At 43.8% G+C, this 21,945-nt stretch overlaps 1 protein-coding gene across 1 annotated transcript in view; it reads left to right on the forward strand.

Moving 5' to 3' along the window:
* The window catches only part of LOC137421979 (histone-lysine N-methyltransferase ASH1L), a 328,014-nt gene that overhangs the window by 108,045 nt on the left and 198,024 nt on the right, over window positions 1-21,945 (forward strand). The window contains exon 3 of the mRNA XM_078773027.1: window positions 3,040-3,577. Coding sequence (XP_078629153.1) covers window positions 3,040-3,577 — 538 coding nt within the window. The remainder of the gene's footprint in view (window positions 1-3,039; window positions 3,578-21,945) is intronic.

A 21,945-nucleotide genomic window follows, 5' to 3' on the forward strand; every position in this document is an offset into this window, starting at 1 on the left:
GGACCGCTGCAGAGGTGGCACAAATTGGTGATGAGCTGCATTCGGTGCTTTGAGCAATGATCGGATTGAAACGTCTTTTATTTTTCAGTTTGGACTTCTTTGGCTTCTCGTGACCTAACCTAGAATGAGTGATTTAGGGCAAACGCAGCGACGGAGCTGAACGGTGATTGAAAAGCTTTTGTGGGCCGTTGCCGTTCACAACCAAAGAGCCCTTGCTGCCACCAGATTGCTATTAGATGATCCGACCGCTAGATTGCCTCTCATTGCCTGATTGGGCCCATTTATTCTGTCTATCCGCCGCCTGCCGGGCCCCGGCACGGCCAAATGATGCACTCGTTATCGCAGCCTTCCACAAATAGAATTTTCCATCAAGTCGTATATGGGCAGGGAGTTAAGAAGGCAAAGCCAAGCGGGCGGGCTTGGCTCCCGATCAATGAAGCAACCCTTCTGATGGCGCTTTGGTCATGGCGTGTGCGCTGTCAAACAATGTCCTGAACTGTTTTTTTTTTTTTTTTTTTTTTTTTTTTTTTTTTTGTATACAAGATCGAGGCTCGTGAAAGAGCGAACATTAATCACACAGAAAGACAAACCGACACATAAAACATATAACATAGGGAGCGGTAGACAAGATGGGGAGAGAGGGGGAAGGACACAAACACAACATTTGAGAGCAGGGACCGAGAGACATGGCGAAATAGCAGGGAGGGTGGCAAAAAGCTTTTTGCAACAAATATTGCTTTTTTTTTGGAAAGGCCTTTTTTTTATTTTAGCTTTTCTTTGTTTCTGGTATTAGCGATGGTTATCTATTTTGCTGTCTATCCTTTGACAAAAGGCATGGGTCTTTTTCTATATTCCATGCTTTTCTCTCCTGAACTTCCTCTCCATTTATCCTGTGTCTGTGCAGATCTCTGGCTAGATTGATGGTTCTCTTTAGTGAAGGTTTTTCAGATGTTCCACCAAAGGAATCACTAATCAACTCCAGGGTGCTCGAAAGCATTTATCGCAGTCGGTTATTTCTGACTATATCCTCTTTTATTTTTCTCTCCACCACCGAAGGTGGTTATGTTTTCACCCCTGTCTGTTTGTTTGTCTGTGAACAAGATATCTCAAAAAGTTCTGGACGGATTTTGACGAAATTTGGCAGAGAGGTAGTGTTTGTGACATGGATGAAATGATTAGATTTTGGTGAAGATCCAGATTCGGATCCGGCTACTATAATTTTAAGGGTGATTCTTCACTATTGGGAGATAGAGCCAAAAACGATATATAGCAGGATATCTCAAAAAGTTATGGACGGATTTGGACGAAACTTGGTGGAGAGGTTGTGTGCGTGACAAGGACGAATCGATTCGATTTTGGTTGAAGATTTGAATGGATTCGGATACGAGAGTTATTTAATTTTTAAATGATTCTTCACCATTCAGAGATCGGGCGAAAAGCAATATATAACATGATATTTAAAAAAAGTGATGGACAAGCTATGACTAAACTTGGTGGACGAGTTCGTTAGATGATAAGACAAAGCCGATTAGATTTTGGTTCAGGTCCGAATCCACGTCCGGCCTATCAGTGGGATATAAAACATAAACTGGTCAGCCTGGCAGAGGTATGCACTCTACCCAGTGCTGTTCTTGTCTTTCTTCTTTTTCATCCAGTAGTCTCCTTATTAGGTATGCAAAATGCTACCCTTCCCCATAGGCACATCCCTCTTCTCCACTTCCCCTCTTTATTTTACTCCTATCTATTCCCAACCTATTTTTCTCCACCTTCTTCCACTCTCCCTTGTGCTTTCTCCACCTGTCTTCTGTTTACTGTATTTTCTTTCTATTGTTTTGGATAGGGATGAGATATTGATGGAATACAAGAATAAAACTTTGTTGGAAGAGATTATTAGTTTGATCCACCATTGAAACAGCTTTACCAAAGAATACACCTAATGACTTGCTCTTGCAAAAATGTTCAGAGGCCTCTTGGCAGCTATTTCCTGGGGCCACCAGCCACCTAGCTTGACGTGAGCATGACCTCCTAAGAAGGCCTTTCTCGACAACGATGCACTCTTTCCGCTTATGCTGCGATTGCAGAAAGCCTTGGCAGGACTTGTTACTGATTGGAACGTGACTCGGGAGCATTCAAACCATTTTTTGAAGAAGGCCAGTAAAAGGTACACTCGATATTGGTGTCCTCTGTGCAAATGGAACTTCCTCCTGCAATCCTCCAAAGAAGAAAAATTTAACCACACATTTTGGAGAAAGATTAATACCTACCACATGATACTATTTACTGCATTCATATTACACTATTCCTCGATCACTTATCTTTTGGCATCACCTTGCATATTCCAACAGCGGCTATAGTTAAAAAGAGTATTTTTGTTTGCGTACATGGAGAAAAATTGGATGAAATCGATTTCCAAAGAAAATGTTTTGCTTTCTGCTTCAGAGGGTTCGTTCTCTTGAACCGCTTTGCATGCGAGAGCTTGAGTTTGTGTAAAGATGTATTATGTGAAATGATGGGCTCATAATGCTGGGATCTTATTATACCGTGTGGTTGCGGAGGTGTGTGTCGATGCGGGATGGGTGGAGGCGGTCTGGGTTCTCATTTACCTGACCTTTTCACCTCGCAGAAGATCAAGGTGATTCATCCTGATGAAAATCATTTATTTTTGGCATCGTTGAGCTGGCATCATTTTCTCCATTCCAGTTGTGCTTTTTAGGTTGGCATGTTGCGAATTCTTTATCTTGTAGAATAATTCGCTGGTTTACATTCCTATTCCGTGTCTGAAGGCCTCTTGCGACTTGTCCTTTTTTGGTACAGGATGTATTTTATGTGTTTAATTACCGAAGAATTTGAGATATGAATGAGTACAGTATCGTTCAGAATAGTTATGCTGCACATAATGTCATCCGAAGCCACTTCCACATGAAAAGAGCGAGTATGGAATATTAATTTAAATTTATCTTCTTGATGTAACTTGCACTCTTTAGTACAATGCAAACATTGATGACACTCCCTGTGTGCCTTTTTTACTCTCGCTCGCAGATCTGGAGCCGGGCCTCGGAAAACCAAAGTGCTGCTCGAGGCAAGCAGCTGACAGTCCACACAGTCATGCAAAGCTCTCACGAAACTTGGATCAGATGTTGGGCACCAAGCGAAGCCTCGAGCATGTCAATAAGTTGCTCAAGGCAAGGAAGCTGCAACGCCGGGCACAGACCGGGAACAACATTGTAAAAAGAGGACCGGGAAGACCTCGAAAGAACCCTCCACATGCTAAATGCCTCGTCGGTAGCTCCTCGGTGCAGGCAACGTCATCCACAGGGGGATTTGGAGCACAGTTTTCCCCGAAATCTCAGAAGGCTGTGGCAACACTGCCTACTTCCAGAGAAGATCCAGAAGCGATTCTTGAAAAGGAACCTTCTAGAGGACCTGAAGATACAATTACCGCCTCCATAGAGCGGGTAGTTCGGAGAGCTGGGCGAACACCACGCGCTGAGCATCGTAAAGGCGTGAAAAGGAAAGCCGATGGCTATAACGGAAGCACCCAGGAGCCCTCTTCCACGGGGTCAGCGGGAAGGATGAGGTAATCTAATTGTGTGCGATTACCCCTTTTACCAACTTATTTTGGGTGGAAAGCGATTTTTGTTATTGCAATGAAGTGGCGATGAAATGAAAATGCAATGAAATTGCATTTCATTGCAAATAGCAATGAAAATGGCATTTGAAGTGGTGAATGTGGTGGAAAGCAAAGGTATCGTACAATGTACACTGAACATGTGAGGATGAGGCTCAAAGAAGGTGTGAATAAGTATGTGTTAGATTGTGTGATGGTGAAGATGCTAAACCAATCTGACAAATGTGCAGCAGGAAATGAGTCACCATTCAGTGATGGCTTCATGCCCATAAATGGCTTCTTTTCAAAAGCTGTGAAGAAAATGGCATAATTGTTTATCAAAACTGACAGTCGTTTTCATAAGTTTACAACTCCCCCAATGCTTATTTTGAACAGCAGTGAAATGAGGTTAAAATTGACCAGGCCCAAGTACGACCTGTACTTTTTCAGAAATGATCCTTGTTATCCCCATGCTTTAAAAATAAAAAAAACGGGGGGATGTTGTAATCAGCTCTGTCTGTCCATCATGCTATCACATCCCAAACAGTTGTGCAGAAGTACACCAAACTTGGTAGTTATGATCACCACGTGGCACAGAGGTGTGAGAGCAGTATCATTTTTGGCTGAGCCCCCTCGGGCAGGGTCAAAAGATTAGATACCAAAAAATGCAATTACGGGCACATTTTAAAACGTATTTTATGAATCTTTGTGCATGCAATCAACATTGAGGGACGCTTATAATATGGAACAGTTTTTTGGATTTGACCCCCAGTTCATTCCTCAAGGGAGGAGACTCGAGGCCACAGGGGACAAAAGGGGGAAAATATTTTAACTCAAAATTTTTGATTGGGTCACACAGAAATTTATACCATCTTTCAGTTTTGATTTCGGAGAGAAGTGTGGGGATTTCCAATGGTGCAGTAATTACTTGTCGTTGTAGTTTTAGAGAGAGAGGAAGAGAGACAGTCAGTCACGTGATCTTTGAAGGGATTCTGCCATCATATATATATTGAAACCCAAACACAAGTTGTTCAAAGTGCAGCTTTTTGGGAAGAAAAAAAATGTCAAGATATAGATCTCTCGGTCTTACAACCACAGCTGGCAACATTGAGTCACACACACACACACACACACACACACACACACACACACACACACACACACACACATACACATATACACATACATACACACACACACACACACACACACACACACACTCTCTCACACTTATCAACTGATATCTCCAGCCGCAAGGAGTTGTTGACAGGGCGGTTGCTCAAATTGAGATTCAGCACACAATAACAGCGCACAATAAGGAAGTGAAGCCCAGTTTCTGTAAACTCTTTATGAGGTCATTTACAGTCAAAGTTGTAATTAAGAGATATTATTTTTTAACATTTAAAGAGTTGTTCACCCTCTTTCTTCTCCACTCTCCCTCTCTCTTCCTACGTGGTCCTCCCTCTCTTCTGTCTGTATTTCCCTTTCCCCCTTCTCCTCTTTGTCTCTCGCCCTCCCCCCTCACCATCCCTAATTCGTTCACTACCTTTCTTGTATGACCCCACTCTCAGTACAGTGTTGATGAGCTTTTTTGCATATGCAATTATGCATGTATAAATCCATGATTAATGAAATCACTGAGAAATGTATTGAAAGGATTCTTTATTAGATGATCTCACAACTAGATTGTCCACTGAAGCTGACAGCAAAAAGTGAAAGTGACACCTGGCCATATAATCCATGGTGCTATACTTTTTCTAAAGACGTTGAGGCTCGTGGAAGAGCAAGGTGACGAGAGGAAATGTATAGTCCTGATGTGGGGCAATAGGGTAACATGTGGAAAAATGATGTGTGAACATGTGATCATGATGCTTGCGAGTTGAGGTGAAGTGGCGAGGGATAGAAAATACCATGGGCATGCAAATGAAACATATCCTGAGAGTTCGAATGATTGGAAGTTAAGGTAGAATCGGACATTCAGAGGGAAGCATTTCTACAAGTCAAGGAATATGAGAATGCAATTGACTTAATTAAATAAATGAGCAGGGTTATAACTAATTAATTGACATATGTGGAAAGATTACACGCCCAGACCAGGAATCAAACCCAGGTCAGGGTCGCCCATATAGCTCAGATGGCAGAGCACTGGTACGGTTCACCAGAGGACCTGGGTAAAAGAAAAGTTGGTAAAAGAGCAGGCCAATATGTATTCATAGTCTGACTATGAATACTGGTGTTGGCTTAGCGGTTAGGGTGCCGGCTTGGGATCCAAGGATCCTGGGTTCGAATCCCGGTCGATCGCTGAATTAACGCCAGGGGGGTTGACTCAGCCTGTCATCCTTCCGAGGTCGGCAAATTGAGTACCAGCTTGCTGGGATGAATGATCACGGTGTGTACCCCGATTTAGAATAGGTACACCGTATCCCTGCGCATCGTAAGAGCGTGACCAAGGGTTGGCGTCAGGAAGGGCATCCGGCCATAAAAACATTGCCTCAAACAGGGAACCATGATTGTCATGGGGCCCACAAGGCTAACCCCTGCTCTAGTGGGGAAAATGGCCTTAAAACGATCATTCATTCAGTCTGACTAAATTTTGTGCTGAGAGATCATTGGGGTGCATAATGTAATTATAAACGGATTATGGATGTAACTGTACTTGATTATGGATGTATGATCCTTAGATTACGAGTAAGAATGGGGCTCGTACTGTACTTGGAACACATACTAGAGGACATTGATGCACTCTTCTTTTACGTGAAGAACAGCAGCATTAGTGGACAATTGACGAATCAAGACTGGATACAAGATTTGAATCTGCCGTACCATTGTTCGGAGTTAAGTGTTCAGATGAGATCACCAAGCAGTATAAATATGGTTATACATGATGATATGGCAGTGTAATAATATGTATGTTATGGCTATGTATGGTAATTAAAAGGCAGTGTTATAATACGGGTGTGTGGTGTCGAAGCAGTGTGCAATTAACCCGTAGAGTACAACTGAACAGTGTTTGGAGCGGTACGATAAATTTGCCTTTGAAGATGAAATGTCTGCACCGACATATTACAGACATGAAGAAATTCTGTGGACAGTATATGCAGCTGTAAAAAATAAATAAATAGAGCTTGTTAACTTCGCAGAGATCTTAATCTGCAAGCATTGTGTGAGATTACATCGTGAAAAGAACTACTCTCGCCCAGGCATTGGACAACATCATTACTCCACAAAAGAATAGTTTCTAATTGGGAGAGTCAGTGCGATAATACTCCTTGGAAGTTTCTCCACCATATTGGAATAATAATAATAATAATAATAGTAATAATTCTAGGTTTATGGTAGCGCATGATAATAATTTAATATCCTCGATACGCTTAGAAGAAGAGTCAATAATCACTAGAATTTCAAGAACCACAGAGTAAATACTAGACCGGCACTCGGTAGAGAGCACACACCTGCACCAGGCTGAACAGTTTACGTTTTGTATCCCAATGATAGGCTGATTCTGCATCTGGACCTTCACCAAAATCAAATCGGCTTGTTCAGGTCACTTAACGAACTCGTCCACCAAGTTTTGTCACAAGTCATCAACAACTTCTTGAAACATCATGCTACATATTGTTTCTGGCCCTATTACTCAATGGTGAAGAATCACTTCAAAAAAAATTCTAGTTTCCGCATCCAGATCTTCACCGAATTATAATCAATTCGTCTTTGTCACACATAACCCTGTCCACCAAGTTTCGTCTGAATTTGTCCATAAGCAGATATCCTGCTCACAGACAGACAAACGAATACATAACCTCCGTTTACCTTCAGTGGTGGAGGTAGAAATGCAAAATTAAAACCGATTCAAGGTTTTAAAAGCTCAAAGTCCAGCAATTCAGAACGTAAATTCCATCCAAGTGGGAGGGAGAATATGTGGTGAAGGGGGAAGAGGGTAGTGGTGGAGGGGTGGGGGGAAGTTGTGGCTTTGGGGGGAGTAAGATACCCATAGACAATGAAACCCACTCAACCAATCGCATTTAAGATCTAAGCACATGGCCTGTGTTAGTACTTGATGAAAGCCACTCTGGCTGAAACATAGGATTTACTGTGGCTTTGGCTTTGGGCAAAAACCTTGAGTTGGTTCCGTCACTAATGTGTTGTGAAAACCAGCTATCCAAACATACCTCCAACATACATTGTTGATATCAACAATTATACTCCAGGAAATTGTGCTAAATGGGAGCTCGGCCTGAAAACATCGAACATCACAGCTCGCGAATTTTATTGGAATGTACACAAATTTTTATTGATTTCGTCGTTTGCTTCTTCATTTAGTTGGATGATTTAAAGCTTTATATGGAATCCATTTTCTTGACAAAACAAATGAATATTTAATTAAAAAAGACATTCTTATGAGACATCTCACAGCACAAATGATTACTTGTTGCTTCATTCCATTTCTGTATCTCTAATTTTTTTTCATACGCTTTACTTCTGCATTTGTTTTAGTCATTGTGGAGACAAATGATTGGCATGAAACTAATTTTGTTCAACAAACATGTCAAAGCTTTTTATGAACCTTCTAATTAACTCCATCTTTCTCAAAACTTTTAATACATTTTGTGAGTCTCATCGTCTTCATCTTTCGTATGCAGCGCATGGCTGCACAGTAGCATCTTCGGCTGAGGGTGCGGCTGTGTGCTCTTTGCCATGCCCTCTTCTGGTCAGGGCATGAATTTTAATTTGTTCATGGTGCCGGCGATAGCTCGCCTATTCTTCGCGAAGGACACCTTTGGATCTTTAACATTCACCAACTAGATGGTATTCATAGAATACTTACCCTGCACAGTCAACTTGGTGCGAGCCAACTCTTGTTTTTGAAAGTTTTTTTTTCTTTGATCCAATATGGCTGTCAGACTACTTGAGTGATGGCTTCATAAATTTATATTCTCTAATATAATCGTTGCGTAGATCACGCTCAATACATTTCAAACTGATAAAACTAAGCGTTGTCCCTGTTGAATTATGATGTCATAAATAAGGCATCAAAGACGTCATATTAACAACACTTATTGTGCCCATATGGAGTTCTTTACAATGAGCCACATTTCAATTTTTTTCATGGAACAGTTTGGAGATGTAGAGGTTCAACGTTTTTCTGTTTTTCCAAGATGGCGCCTGTACCACGTGACACATGACGTCATAATTATAATTAACATATTCTACAGGAGGAGGCGCTCCTGTGGTGAAAATTTCATGTCCATCAGACCAAAAGTTCCAGAAAAAAATTAATTCATACTGATCAGATGAAGCGTTTTACTTGTCGAATTATGACGTTATAACGAAGGCACCAATGACATCATCATTAACGTATCTTATTCCCCATTGGGAGTACTTGACAATGCACCATGTTTCAATTTTTCCATGTCGTGGTTTCAGAGATATAGAGGTGCAACGTTTTTTTATTTTTCCAAGATGGCGTCCATACCACGTGACATATGACGTCATAATTATGAATAAACTAGAGCAATGTGACTGTCGCCAATATGCCTCCGCATAGTCCCACAATGGGTAGATGCCCTCGTTCACTGTCCTAAAAATAAACAAGTTTGATTTAAATCCCGTCAGTTGTTTTCAAATATCACATTTTCACAAGTTATGACAGGGTTCACATCGATCGGTGAAGCGGTTTCAGAGAAGGGATTTTTTAAAATATAGGCTTTAAAGCTAACATGGCTGCCACACCACATGACATATGACCTTAAAAATGTACACTCCGCATATGTATGAGTAGGGGATCACGTTTGTGAAGTTTTGTGTTGATCGGATAAGCTTCGTTTTTCTATCCAAGATGGCTGCCAAACCACGTGACCTACGACATCATCATTTTCAAACTATATGCAACAGTGATGTTTGATGATGTTTGTAAAATTCCGCATCGATAGGGTAAGCTGTTTCAGAGATATAATTATTTAATATTTTCCTTCAATCCAATATGGCTGCCACACCATGTGACCAATAATGTTTTCATGATCATCTTTTAATCGCCATGCCTAGTCAATGACACACGTAAAGTTTCGAGTCAATCAATTTGGTGATTTCAGAGAAGATGTTTTTTTAAGGTTTCGGGTTAAATCCAATATGGCCGCCAAACCATTTTGACTATGATGTCGTAAATTTAATATTTTAAGACAAATGGGTTGTTGGTTTTTAATACAAATTTTATACATCACTATTATCATTGTGACGTCACATCTTGGGTATGATACAGACATGCCCAAGAAGACTCAAAGCTGTAATCACTGCCAAAGGACTGATTGAAGCATTGACTCAGGGGGGTTTTTTTTTTTTTGTTTTTTTTTTTGTATACTGAATTGAGGCTCGTGAAAGAGCTAACATTTATTTCACAAACAAATCAACCAGACAAACAAAATATATAAAAAGAGGGAGCGGAAGACAAGATGGGGAGAGAAGGGGAAGCACACAAACACAATATTTGAGAGCAGGGAGATGTGTGGGAGGGAGGGGGCTTGGGGGGAGGAGGCGTGGGAAGGCAGGGTTTTGAAGTATAAAACACAAGGACACCAAAGACTTCCAGGACAGAAGTTGGTATTTTAAAAAAGTGGATTTGGGGTGAAATTAGCGGGGGTAAGGAAAATCAAGGTTTTGGATGGGGGAAGATAAGAGATGGTGGTGAACAGCTGTTTTAAAGACCTGGAGGGTGGAGTGGGATTGAAGAGAGTGAGGGAGTTGTGCATAGATCATAGATCATGTGCATGCAATTTCAGATTTGTAGGGTAAGGAATTAGATTAAAACATTTTTGGCTGGTATATCACTTCACCTATGATGTCATCATTATCATGCTTTTGTTCCCTTTTGGAAGTTTTAATTTTTTCCTTTCAACGGTTTCTGAGAAATATTTTTTCTTTATTTACGTTTAATCCAAGGTAGCTGCCATACCACGTGACCTATGACGTCAAAATTATCATTGTGACGTCACATCTTGGGTATGATACAGACATACCCAAGAAGACTCAAAGCTGTAATCACTGCCAAAGGACTGATTGAAGCATTGATTCAGGGGGGGGGGGGGTTTTGGTTTTTTTTTTTTTGTATACTGAATCGAGGCTCGTGAAAGAGCTAACATTTATTTCACAAACAAATCAACCAGACAAACAAAATATATAAAAAGAGGGAGCGGAAGACAAGATGGGGAGAGAAGGGGAAGCACACAAACACAATATTTGAGAGCAGGGAGATGTGTGGGAGGGAGAGGGCTTGGGGGGAGGAGGCGTGGGAAGGTGGGGGGGGGGGGGGGGGTGGGGTGGGAGAAGTATAAAAGACAAGGACACCAAGGATTTCCAGGACAGAAGTTGGTATTTCAAAAAAGTGGATTTGAGGTGAAATTAGCGGGGCTAAAAAAGATCAAGGTATTGGATGGGGGAAGATAAGAGATGGTGGTGAACAGCTGTTTTAAAGACCTGGAGTAGTCAGGTTCACTATGTTAACAAATATAATTTCGTTCAAAATTTTGGTAGATTAGCAAAACTATACATTTTTGGAATATTCAGAGCATGGAGAATCTGAAAATCAATGTTGGCATTTGCACAGACACCTGCATGGCCGCCATTTTGCATTTTGAAAATGGCCGCCATAAAATACATATTTTGCGCGATCTCAGCTTCTAGTCAACCTAGAGACTTAATTAAATATGCTAATCCTATGTTTTCTGGGTCAAGGAATCCAATAAAGGCCTCAAAATAGGGCTCAGGATTATAGAAAAGCAACAAACAAAGGTAATTGAAAACCATTGTCTTTATATTTGTGATATAACTGTATTACATAATACATGATATTGCAAGTCCTTTGAAGTTATAGGTTGTTATAGGTAGTATCAGATTGAACTATAAGTCCTATACACAGGATCTACGAGGTCTATACCGTTCAGGAATATGCTTTTACAGATCTTCATCACTGTCCTGAGTGTCATTTTCGCAAAGGTGTCTACGCAAATGTAAACATTAATTTTTGGATTCCTCGTGCTCTGAATATTCCAAAAATGTATAGTTTTGCTAATCTACCAAAATTTTGAACGAAAAAACATAGTGAACCTGACTAGAGGGTGGAGTGGGATTGAAGAGAGTGAGGGAGTTTGTTCCAGAGGCGGGAGAAAAGAGGATTGAAGGAGTGAAGGTGAGCAGAGAGTCTTGATTTTGGCAGTTTAACCATAAGAGGGTTGCAGGCAGATCTTGTGCGACCTGTAGGAATATTTGGGGGACAGAGCCCAGAGAGAGCTGGGGGGGGCAAGGCCAGAGAGGAGTTGGTAGAAGACGGAAAGACCACCAACCTGCCTGCGGTGAGTGAGTGAAAGGCCCTTGGAGTTAGCTTCATCGCGGGAGATTCCAATGATTCTGAACGCTTTGGTTTCAACAGCGTGAAGATGAGCTTGGTGTGAGGCAGGAGCACCAGCCCAGAGGGGAGAGCAGTATTCCATTGAGCTGCGGATGAAAGCCTTGTATGTGGTGAGGAGCTCAGGTGTGCCAAGGAAGGACTTCGCATGACGGAGAATGCCCAGTCGGCGACTGGCTTTGGAGGCCAGATTTGAAATGTGGTTTTCCCAGGAAAGATGATGGCAGATAGTGAGACCCAAAAGCTTGAGTGACAGAACTTATTGGAGAGGATTATTCAGAAAGTGGATGGGAGGGTTGTCCAGTCGGTCTTTGCGGAGAGACATCGTAAGAGTGTGAGATTTGTCAGGATTGAAAGACATGTTCCACTTGTTTGCCCAGTGTGTGATTTTGTCCAGGTCTGCAGAGAGTGAAGAGGCTGCAGACTGCCGAACTGAGGGATGAGGAATGGAGCGACAGAGAGTAGAGTCATCAGCAAAGAGATAGAGAGGATTTTCAAGAGAGTCAGAGAGATCATTGATGAAGACCAGAAAAAGCACAGGGCCCAGAACACTGCCTTGGGGAACTCCAGCCTGAACAGGAAGAGGAGATGAGAGAAACCCATTCAGGGCCACACGTTGACTACGACTAGAGAGGAAGTCCGCCAGCCATGCGTGGAGATTTCCATGGATACCAAAGGAGGAGAGTTTGGTGAGCAGAGCGGGGTGCCAGACCGTATCGAATGCACGTGATATGTCAAGGGAGACAGCTCTAATTTCCTGTTTGGCATTGAGGACCTCCATCCATGGTTGAGAAAGCAGAAGCAGCATGTGCAGAGTTGAGTGACCAGTTCTGAAACCAAATTGATGATCAGAGATCAAGCCATTGGAGAAGAGGAAATATTTCATATCTGAAGCAATGATGGATTCCATGACTTTGCTGATAATTGGGAGAAGGCTGATTGGTCTGTAGTTGCTAGGATCTGTTTTTGTACCTTTTTTGTGCAAAGCGGTGATGTTGGCTGATTTCCAAGCAGATGGCAGATGACCTTGAGCAAAAGAGAGGGTGAAGAGAACAGAGGGAGGGAGTGAAAGAGCGGAAGAACAGGATTGATGCCGTCAGGTTGAATACATATACACACACACACAACATGCATTTTAAGGCCATTTTCCCTGCTAGAGCGGGGGTTAGCCTTAGAATGTAAAATTGGTTGAAGATTACAGGTTGAGGTTGAATACATATGTAAAAGATATTTCTGGATTTCATTTTTTATTATCTTGTAAAAAAAACAAATTCCACTTTGACATTTTAGCCATTACGTGTAGATCAGTGACAAAAAAAAATCTCAATTTAACCCATTTTAAATTCAGGCTGCAACACAACAAAATGTGAAAAAAAGTCGAGGGGTGTGAATATTTGAAGGCACTGTATCTGGAGTATATGTGAGGAAAATTTGGTCAAATTTGGTTAAAGATCAGGTCAAGGCAGGCCATCTGAAACATATACATGACTTATACATATACATACAAACATATACATGACCTTTTAGGCCGCGATTACAAAATGTATCAACCAAATTTCTTATGCATAACATTCAATCATGTAAAAAAAAAGCCTGGTGTTGGCTGCAGATCTTATGGTCTTGATTTTGAGACCCTGTCGCACCGTTAAATAACACCAAGTGGGTTGACTCAGCCTGTGATCCTTCTGAGGTTGGCAAAATGAGTACCAGCCACTGGTAACTGGCACTGCATCAGTGGCTTAGCCATGGTCCCAGCAACGATGCAACCAGCAGCCACAGGCCACATACAGATATTTTCTAATGATGTAAAACACTTGATAAGTGAGAGGAAGACATGAGGAAGACAAATGATGAATTGCAAAAGACGATGGGAATAGAGCCTGTGATGGATGCTGTGAAGAGAAACAGGTTGAGATGGTTTGGTTATGTGTTGAGGAAGGATGAAAGTGACTGGGTGAGAAGAGTGATGGAAATGAATGTAGAAGGAAGTAGAGGACGGGGAAGACAGAGAAAGACTTGGCTAAAGGTGGTGGGAGAAGAAATGTGGGCAAGGGGAGATACAGAAAATAGGGCAAAATGGAGAAGATTGTCATGGGGCCTGCAAGGCTAACCTCCCCCCCCCCCCCCCCCAGCAGGGAAAATGGCCTTAAAATGCCTGTTGTTGTGTTTGTTGTTGTAAAATACTTGATAAGTCAAATTTTCGAAATTACCAAATTGGCAACTATTGTTTATTTGGACTTCGCAAGTATCGCATGTACGACATCCTTCTTCTTTTTCTGTTTGTGAGCACATCTTAAAAAAATTATGGACGGATTTGGATTACACTTGGTGGACAGGTTGGGTATACAGTATGACAAGGGCTAATTGACTAGATTCTGGTGAAGATCCGGATCCGAATCATCGAAGTTATTAATTTTTCAAGTGATTCTTCACCATCGAGAGATAGGGCCACACACGACATATGCTGTTTTTATCATGATATCTCAAAACGTTGTGGGTGGCTTATGACAAAAATTGATGGAAGAGTTGGTTAGGTGACGAGAACAAGCCGATTCGATTTTTGTCAAGGTCCGAATTCAGATCCGGCCTATCAGTAGGATACAAAAGGCAAACTGTTCAGCCTAGCGGAGGTATGCGTTCTACCAAGTGCCGTTCTAGTTTTAAATATAGAGTTAGCCAGTTGCACACATTATGTCATTCCACTCAGATTATGGTTCTGCTTTCTCATGCATCTTATAACTTTCAAAATACGTACTTATTTATCAGCTTGAATCGCCACTGCAGGAGCCACATTGCATGGGAGTTGCAGGTTTACGTTGTCCCCTCATTTCAAGGATGTGATTAAGTCATATCTAGTAATGCCCTCCAACATTCCTTTCACTATTTACATTTCAGGTGTGTTTGGCTGTAAATTCCATTTGTTACAAAGAAGGCCTTCTCACATGAATTGTTTTAACAATGAAGAATTGCTCGTTTGTAGCAAGTTGGACGTATTGTTTGGCTGTTGGCATGCACAATGTCAACCAGCCAGCTTTCGAATCCCACATATTACAAGCACTGCAATATCAAAAGTGAATTTGTGTGTTTATCATTGGTATGGACTGTATCCATTCCATGCGGACCTGAATGTAGTGAAGGATCTTTAATAGTCAGAATGTTACCAAAATTAGCATTAGCCCGGCGGGTACCAACGGTTGCTCGGCCGTCTAAATTTCCATCCAGGAACAAAAGAAAGTGTTACACCGCTGGAGGGAAGGTACGTTCCCCGATTGAAACTGTCACGTGGTATAGGTAAGCGGTGTTAGACGATTGGACCCTGCTATCACACAACGGTCCAATTGACATTCGTAGTTGCTGGTTCGCAACCTGCCGAAGTATGAAGTTATTTGTGCGTGGCAGCCTCAGGTCCTGTAAGTTCGGGAGGGAACCGAGGCTAACTCCCTCTTAATTCTCCCTCCCCCCTCCTCCTCCTCAAAGCTGCCTCCTCCCCTTCTACTTTCCTCTGCCCCCCCTCAAACAACCCCTCACTGTGCCTCATCCCTTCACCATCAAACCTTTCGTTCTCCTCATCCTTCCCTTTCTTGTAACTCTTCTGTAATCTCTGACACACTATCAACTGCTCTCCCTACCTCCCCCTCTCATCCTTCATCTTACCCTACCTCTCTCCTCCGTCCTGTACCCGATGCTCCCCCTCTCTCTTCATTAACGGTATGGACCTCAAACATCCGGGGCCTTCGCTCAAACCTGACTGATCTCTCCATACAGGTTGCTTCTGACAATCCAGACTTGATCTGCTTAACAGAAACTTTCCTCCTCCAAGATGTCTCTGATTCCTTAATATCTCTTCCTGGTTACTCCCTCCTCCGGATGATAGACCTGAGCCTCGTCCTGGTTGGTGGTGGGGTGGCTATCTTTATCAAAAACTCTCTTCCTCACTCTCCTTGCACTGCCCTCTCTCCACCTCACCCCCAGGAGTACCTCTGGCTACGGCTTCCTCTCCGCTCCCACCTTTTGTTCATATGTGTTCTGTACCGTCCTCCAAACAGTGATGACTCCATTTACATTTCACTGTCTGACAACATGGACCAACTTCTATCCACTCATCCCAACTCTCTCTTCCTCATATGTGGCGACTTCAACTGTCATCATGCCAGCTGGCTGGGTGTGGGTTCATCTGTCACCAGCCATGGCACCTCAGCAAAGGACTTCTGCGACTCACTGGGATTGACACAATCTGTCAATTTCCCGACCCGGATCTCAGCCAATGGTGTATCTTCTCTTCTAGACTTGGTCATGACAAACTTCCCTGCTAATGTCTGCTGCTCTTCTTCTGCCCCAATCGGTTCTTCTGATCATGTGCTTGTTAAAGTGGACATCTCTCTGGCCATTCTCAGAGAGCCTCCTCAGCGTCGCCGAGTCTGGCATTTCACTCAGGCCGACTGGCACGGTCTTCACGCAGCCATAAATCATCTGGACTGGTCTCCCATCTCCACTGCCTCTGACATCAACTCATCCTGGGAATTCTTCCAAAACAAACTGCTCTCTCTCATGCACAGATTTATCCCATCTCGTCTTCAGTTGTCTTACCCTTCCTCCCATTCATGGTACACTGAATCTTGTGGTGAGGCAGTTGCCCTGAAACAACTTGCCTTTGCCTCTTGGAAGGCTAATCCAACTGAAGGCAATCTCAGTTCCTTCCACCAAGCTCGGAACAAGTGTGTGTCTACCCTCAGGAGTGCCAGGAAGCACGATCTCTCCACACTCAAGAATGAACTCTCAAACCTGTTTCCTTCCTCCAAATCCTGGTGGCGTCTGGTCATATCCGTTTCTGATGTTTGTTCCCCCTCCATCCCCTCCCTTAGGCCACATAAAAATAAAAAGTTGTTGAGCGTCCTTTTTTCTCAAAAGTTCGGGTAGGGAGGGAGGTTTTTATTTTTATTTTTTATATTTTTTTCCTACTTTCCATTGAGTTTTGTTGACGTGGAAAAATATGAAATAAAGACTCCTTTCTCCTCAAAATGATTTTATTTCTTCATTCATCGGGTTCCATCCTGTGATCCGTGGCCGTGCCTGCAGCCAACACAAATTTGAGAAATGAGCCAAGAGTCTTTGTCACATCAGAAACTTTGCAAGCTGGTGAAACTTTCGTCATGTCAGTTTTACTGGGGCCGGCGAATACTTTGACAAAAGTACCCAGTGTATCGTCAGGCAATGGCTCCCTATCCCCATCATACTTGCCGTCTGAGAACTCTGCATAGAAGTCCGAGATTGTAACATCCAACTCGATATTGCACGCAAACCAGTCCTTCACCGTCTTGGAAGAGCCCTGACGGGCTATTGATGCGATCACAATAGGCATTTCAAGCCGATTCTAGCACGAATCAATCCAGATTTCAGTGGGAAAAATCTCACACAATAGCCGCCATGAATGGCCAACGTAAAATGGATGAAGTTGCCCAAGGCACTTGCGACGCTCTGCGCAGCACGCACTGCGCATGCGGTGCAGAACGGCGCCAAATTTGAATGTGAAAAGATCGTTTTTAATGATTTTTTTCAAAATAAAAAATTAAAAGTTTCGAGTCGGGTGTGTTTCGTAGGGTCGGGCGGGGATGATCGACGACCCTTTTTTTAAATCTGGCCTTACCTCAAATGGCGACACAGTTGACACCGCACGTGACAAAGCCGAATGCCTCAACTCTGTGTTTGCCTCAAAATCCTGTGTCCCAAACCCATCTCTCTCTGTTCCCACCTTACCCAGTCGAACCCAACTGCTCCTGGACTCTGTGTCCTTCTCTCCTGACAAGGTGGAGGAGTTTTTGTCAAATCTCGACTCTGATTCTGCAACTGGACCAGACGGCATCAGCCCACGGGTCCTAAAATCCTGCTCTGCCGCTCTATCTCACCCTCTCTCTGTTCTTTTCACCCTCTCTTTTGCTCAAGGTCATCTGCCAGCATCCTGCAAATCAGCAAACATTACCGCTTTACACAAAAAAGGTGCAAAAACAGATCCTTGCAACTACAGACCAATCAGCCTGCTCCAAAATTATCAGCAAAGTCATGGAATCCATCATTGCTTCGGATATCAAATCCTTCCTCTTCTCCAATGGCTTGATCTCCGATCATCAATTTGGATTCAGACCAGGTCATTCTACTCTGGACATGCTGCTTCTGCTGTCTCAACAATGGATGGAGGTCCTCAATGCCAAACAGGAAATCAGAGCCGTCTCCCTTGACATATCACGTGCCTTCGATACGGTCTGGCACCCCGCTCTGCTCACCAAACTCTCCTCCTATGGTATCCATGGAAATCTCCATGCATGGCTTGCGGACTTCCTCTCTGGTCGTAGACAACGTGTGGCCCTGAATGGATTTCTCTCATCTCCCCTTCCTGTTCAGGCTGGAGTTCCCCAAGGCAGTGTTCTGGGCCCTGTGCTTTTTCTGGTCTTTATCAATGATCTCTCCGACTCTCTGGAAAATCCTCTCTATCTCTTTGCTGATGACTCCACTCTCCGCCGCTCCATTCCTCTTCCCTCAGATCGGCAGTCTGCAGCCTCCTCACTCTCTGAAGACCTGGACAAAATCACAGACTGGTCAAACAAGTGGAACATGTCTTTCAATCCTGACAAATCTCACACTCTTACTATGTCTCTCCGAAAAGATTGACTGGACAACCCTCCCATCTACTTTCTCAACAATCCTCTCCAAGAAGTTCTGTCGCTCAAGCTTTTGGGTCTCACTATCTGCCATGATCTTTCTTGGGAATCCCACATTTCCAAGCTGGCCTCCAAAGCCAGTCGCCGACTGGGCATCCTCCGTCGTGCGAAGTCCTTCCTCGGCACACCTGAGCTCCTCACCACATACAAGGCTTTCATCTGCAGCTCAATGGAATACTGTTCTCCTCTATGGGCTGGTGCTCCTGCCTCACACCTAGCTCGGCTTCACGCTGTTGAAACCAAAGCTTTCAGAATCATTGGAATCTCCGGTGATGAAGCTATCTCCGAGGGCCTTTCACTCACTCACCGCAGGCGGGTAGGTGGTCTTTCTGTCTTCTACCGACTCCTCTCCGGCCTTGCTCCCCCAGCTCTCTCTGTGCTTTGTCCCCCAAATATTCCTACAGGTCGCACAAGATCTGCCAGCAACCCTCTGATGGTTAAACTGCCGAAATCTCGGCTCTCTGCTCACCTTCACTCTTTCATTCCTCTTTTCTCCCACCTCTGGAACAAACTCCCACACTCCCTTCAATCCCACTCCTCCCTCCAGGTCTTTAAAACAGCTGTTCACCACCATCTCTTATCTTCCCCATCCAAAACCTTGATCTTTTCTACCCCCACTTATTCACCCCAGATCCACCTTGTTTGAAATTCCAACTTCTTTCCTGGAAGTCCCGGCAGTGTCCATATGTTTTATACCTCTCCCACCCCCCCTTCCCATGCCTTCCCCCCCCCCAAAGCCCTCTCCCTCCCACAGATCTCTCGATGTCCCTGCTCTCAGAAGTTGTGTTTGTGTTCCTCCCCCTCTCGCCCCATCTTGTCTACCGCTCCCCATGTTATATGTTTGATGTGTCGGTTTGTCTTTCTGTGTGATTAATGTTAGCTCTTTCACGAGCCTCGATCTTGTATACAAAAAAAATAAAAATAAATGGACCCGATCCCCGGGCCGTAACAATATCTTTCTGCGTGGTGTCCAGAAAAAAAAACCATGAAGAAGTGGACATTGTACTCATTTTACATGCCCCATACGCTTCTCAGCAAGAGAACACTGTACACATCATGTCCCCTGACACGGATAGATGTCTTTGTTCTTGCTGTGAGTAGACAACCACAACTCAGAGAATAGTAGGAATAGTAGGAACAGAAGATAAACGGCACACTGCATATGCCAGGCGCACCAAAGTTGTTCTCAAGTCAATATACCAGGCCATTGGGCAGAACTTTGCACAGAGCTTGCCCGGATTCCATGCTCTCAGGTTCAGATACTCATGCTATTCCATGCTCAGAGGTCCCTCGCGCGACGGGGCTTGCTTCGATCTCTCCACGGCATCAAAGTTTGAGTGTTTTCCCGTTCGTTTCTTTGTCAAATTTCCGCTGCGTATTTTGTTGTGTATGTGTTATTGTGTGTTTCTATTTGGTTTTGGTTTTGTAGTTGTTGCAAATTTGTGTGTAATTAGTCGTTTCTTTGTTCGCGCCTCGTGCGGCCTGGTGTCTCGTGCGGCCTCCTCGTCTCGACTTGTGCCCCGCCCCCTATATCTCGTTTTTCTTTCACCTCTGCTCCTGCTTTCTCAAATCCACGTTCTCACTTAGAGACTTTTCCCAGATTGTTTTTCATGGTTTTGTTTAAATATTTATTTAAATATGTTTAAACCGCAGCCGTGATGCTGACGCCGCCCCCCCCCCCCCCCCCCAGAATTTCCATGTTTTAAACGTTTCCCAGTGTGTACCCTGGATAAGAATAGGTACGCCGTATCCCTGCGTGTCGTAAGAGGCGACGAAGAGGGTTGGCGTCAGGAAGGGCATCCGGCCATAAAAACATTGCCTCAAAAAGAGAACCATGACGATTACAATTACAACTACATGTGGGCAGGGTACAGCCCGAAGTGGAGATCGGTTTCTGAGGTTTGGGACATGGAATGTAGGGACAATGACATGGAGATCAGGAGAAATGGTGGAAGTATTGGTCAGAAGAAGAGTGGACATATGTTGTGTGCAAGAGACGAGATGGAAGGGAAGTGGTGTGAGAATGGTGAAGGGTAGGCAGGGACAGAAATACAAGTTTGTGTGGCAAGGGTGCCTGGAGGGCGTGAATGGTGTTGGTGTCCTGTTTTCTGAGGAGTTTGTAGACAGTGTGGTGAGTGTGACTAGAGTGAGTGATAGGTTGATGATGGTGAAAATGATGATTGGAAAGCTCTTGGTGAACGTCATCTCGGGATATGCTCCGCAGGTTGGTCGAAGCGATGAAGAGAAGGACAAGTTCTGGTGTGCGATAGAGAAGCTGATGGAAAACGTGAAAGATGAGGAAGTTGTTGTGGTAGGAGGAGACCTAAATGGACATGTGGGAAAGAGTATGGATGGTTTTGACGGAGTTCATGGGGGTTACGGATATGGTGTGAGAAATGGAGAAGGTGAAAGGATTTTGGAGTTTGCTGATGGAGCTGATTTGTTGATTTGTAATACTCAGTTTCAGAAAGAGGATAATAAGCTTGTTACATACACGTCAGGTGGGTCGACGACAACCGTTGACTACCTGATGGTGCGTAGGCGAGATAGGGGGCACCCCCGGGACACAAAGGTGATCCCGGGGGAGGAGGCTGTTTCACAGCACCACTTGGTTGTCTGCGACGTAAGGGTGAAAGGTGCGAGGAGAGCTCGGCGGGTGAAGTACCAACCGAGAATGAAGGTGTGGAGGTTGAAAGAGGTGACAGTAAGGGAGGCATTAAAAGAGAGGCTGAGTAGGGTCGAGGATGATGTGGTTGAGCTTGAAAGTGGTTGGATGTCAATGAAAGCTAGTCTGTTGGGAGCCGTTGGTGAGGTATGTGGATGGACAAAAGGACCACCGAGTCACTCGGAAACATGGTGGTGGGATGATGAAGTTGGAAAGAGGATTGACGAGAAGAGGAAGAAGTTCAAGGAGTGGCAGAAGGCGAAGGGTACGGGAGCAGAAACAGCAGAGCATGAAAGTTATAAGGCAGCCAGGAAGGCTGCAAAGAAAGAGGGAGCAAAGGCGCAGGAGGCATGTAGGAAAATGTTCGGAGAACGCTTGGATTCGGAAGAGGGTCAGAAAGCAGTATTCAGGATTGCAAAGCAGATAGCGAAAGAGAGGTGTGATCTGATGGGGGTGAGTTGCTTGAAGGATGAAGTGGGACAAATCGTTGTTGACCCAGATGGAATTAAAGGAAGATGGAAAAGATATATGGAAATGCTGTTGAATACAGAGAATGAATGGGATG

This window comes from Myxine glutinosa, chromosome 2, assembly GCF_964187855.1.
Source record: "Myxine glutinosa chromosome 2, kmMyxGlut1.1, whole genome shotgun sequence".
Taxonomy (NCBI): domain Eukaryota; kingdom Metazoa; phylum Chordata; class Myxini; order Myxiniformes; family Myxinidae; genus Myxine; species Myxine glutinosa.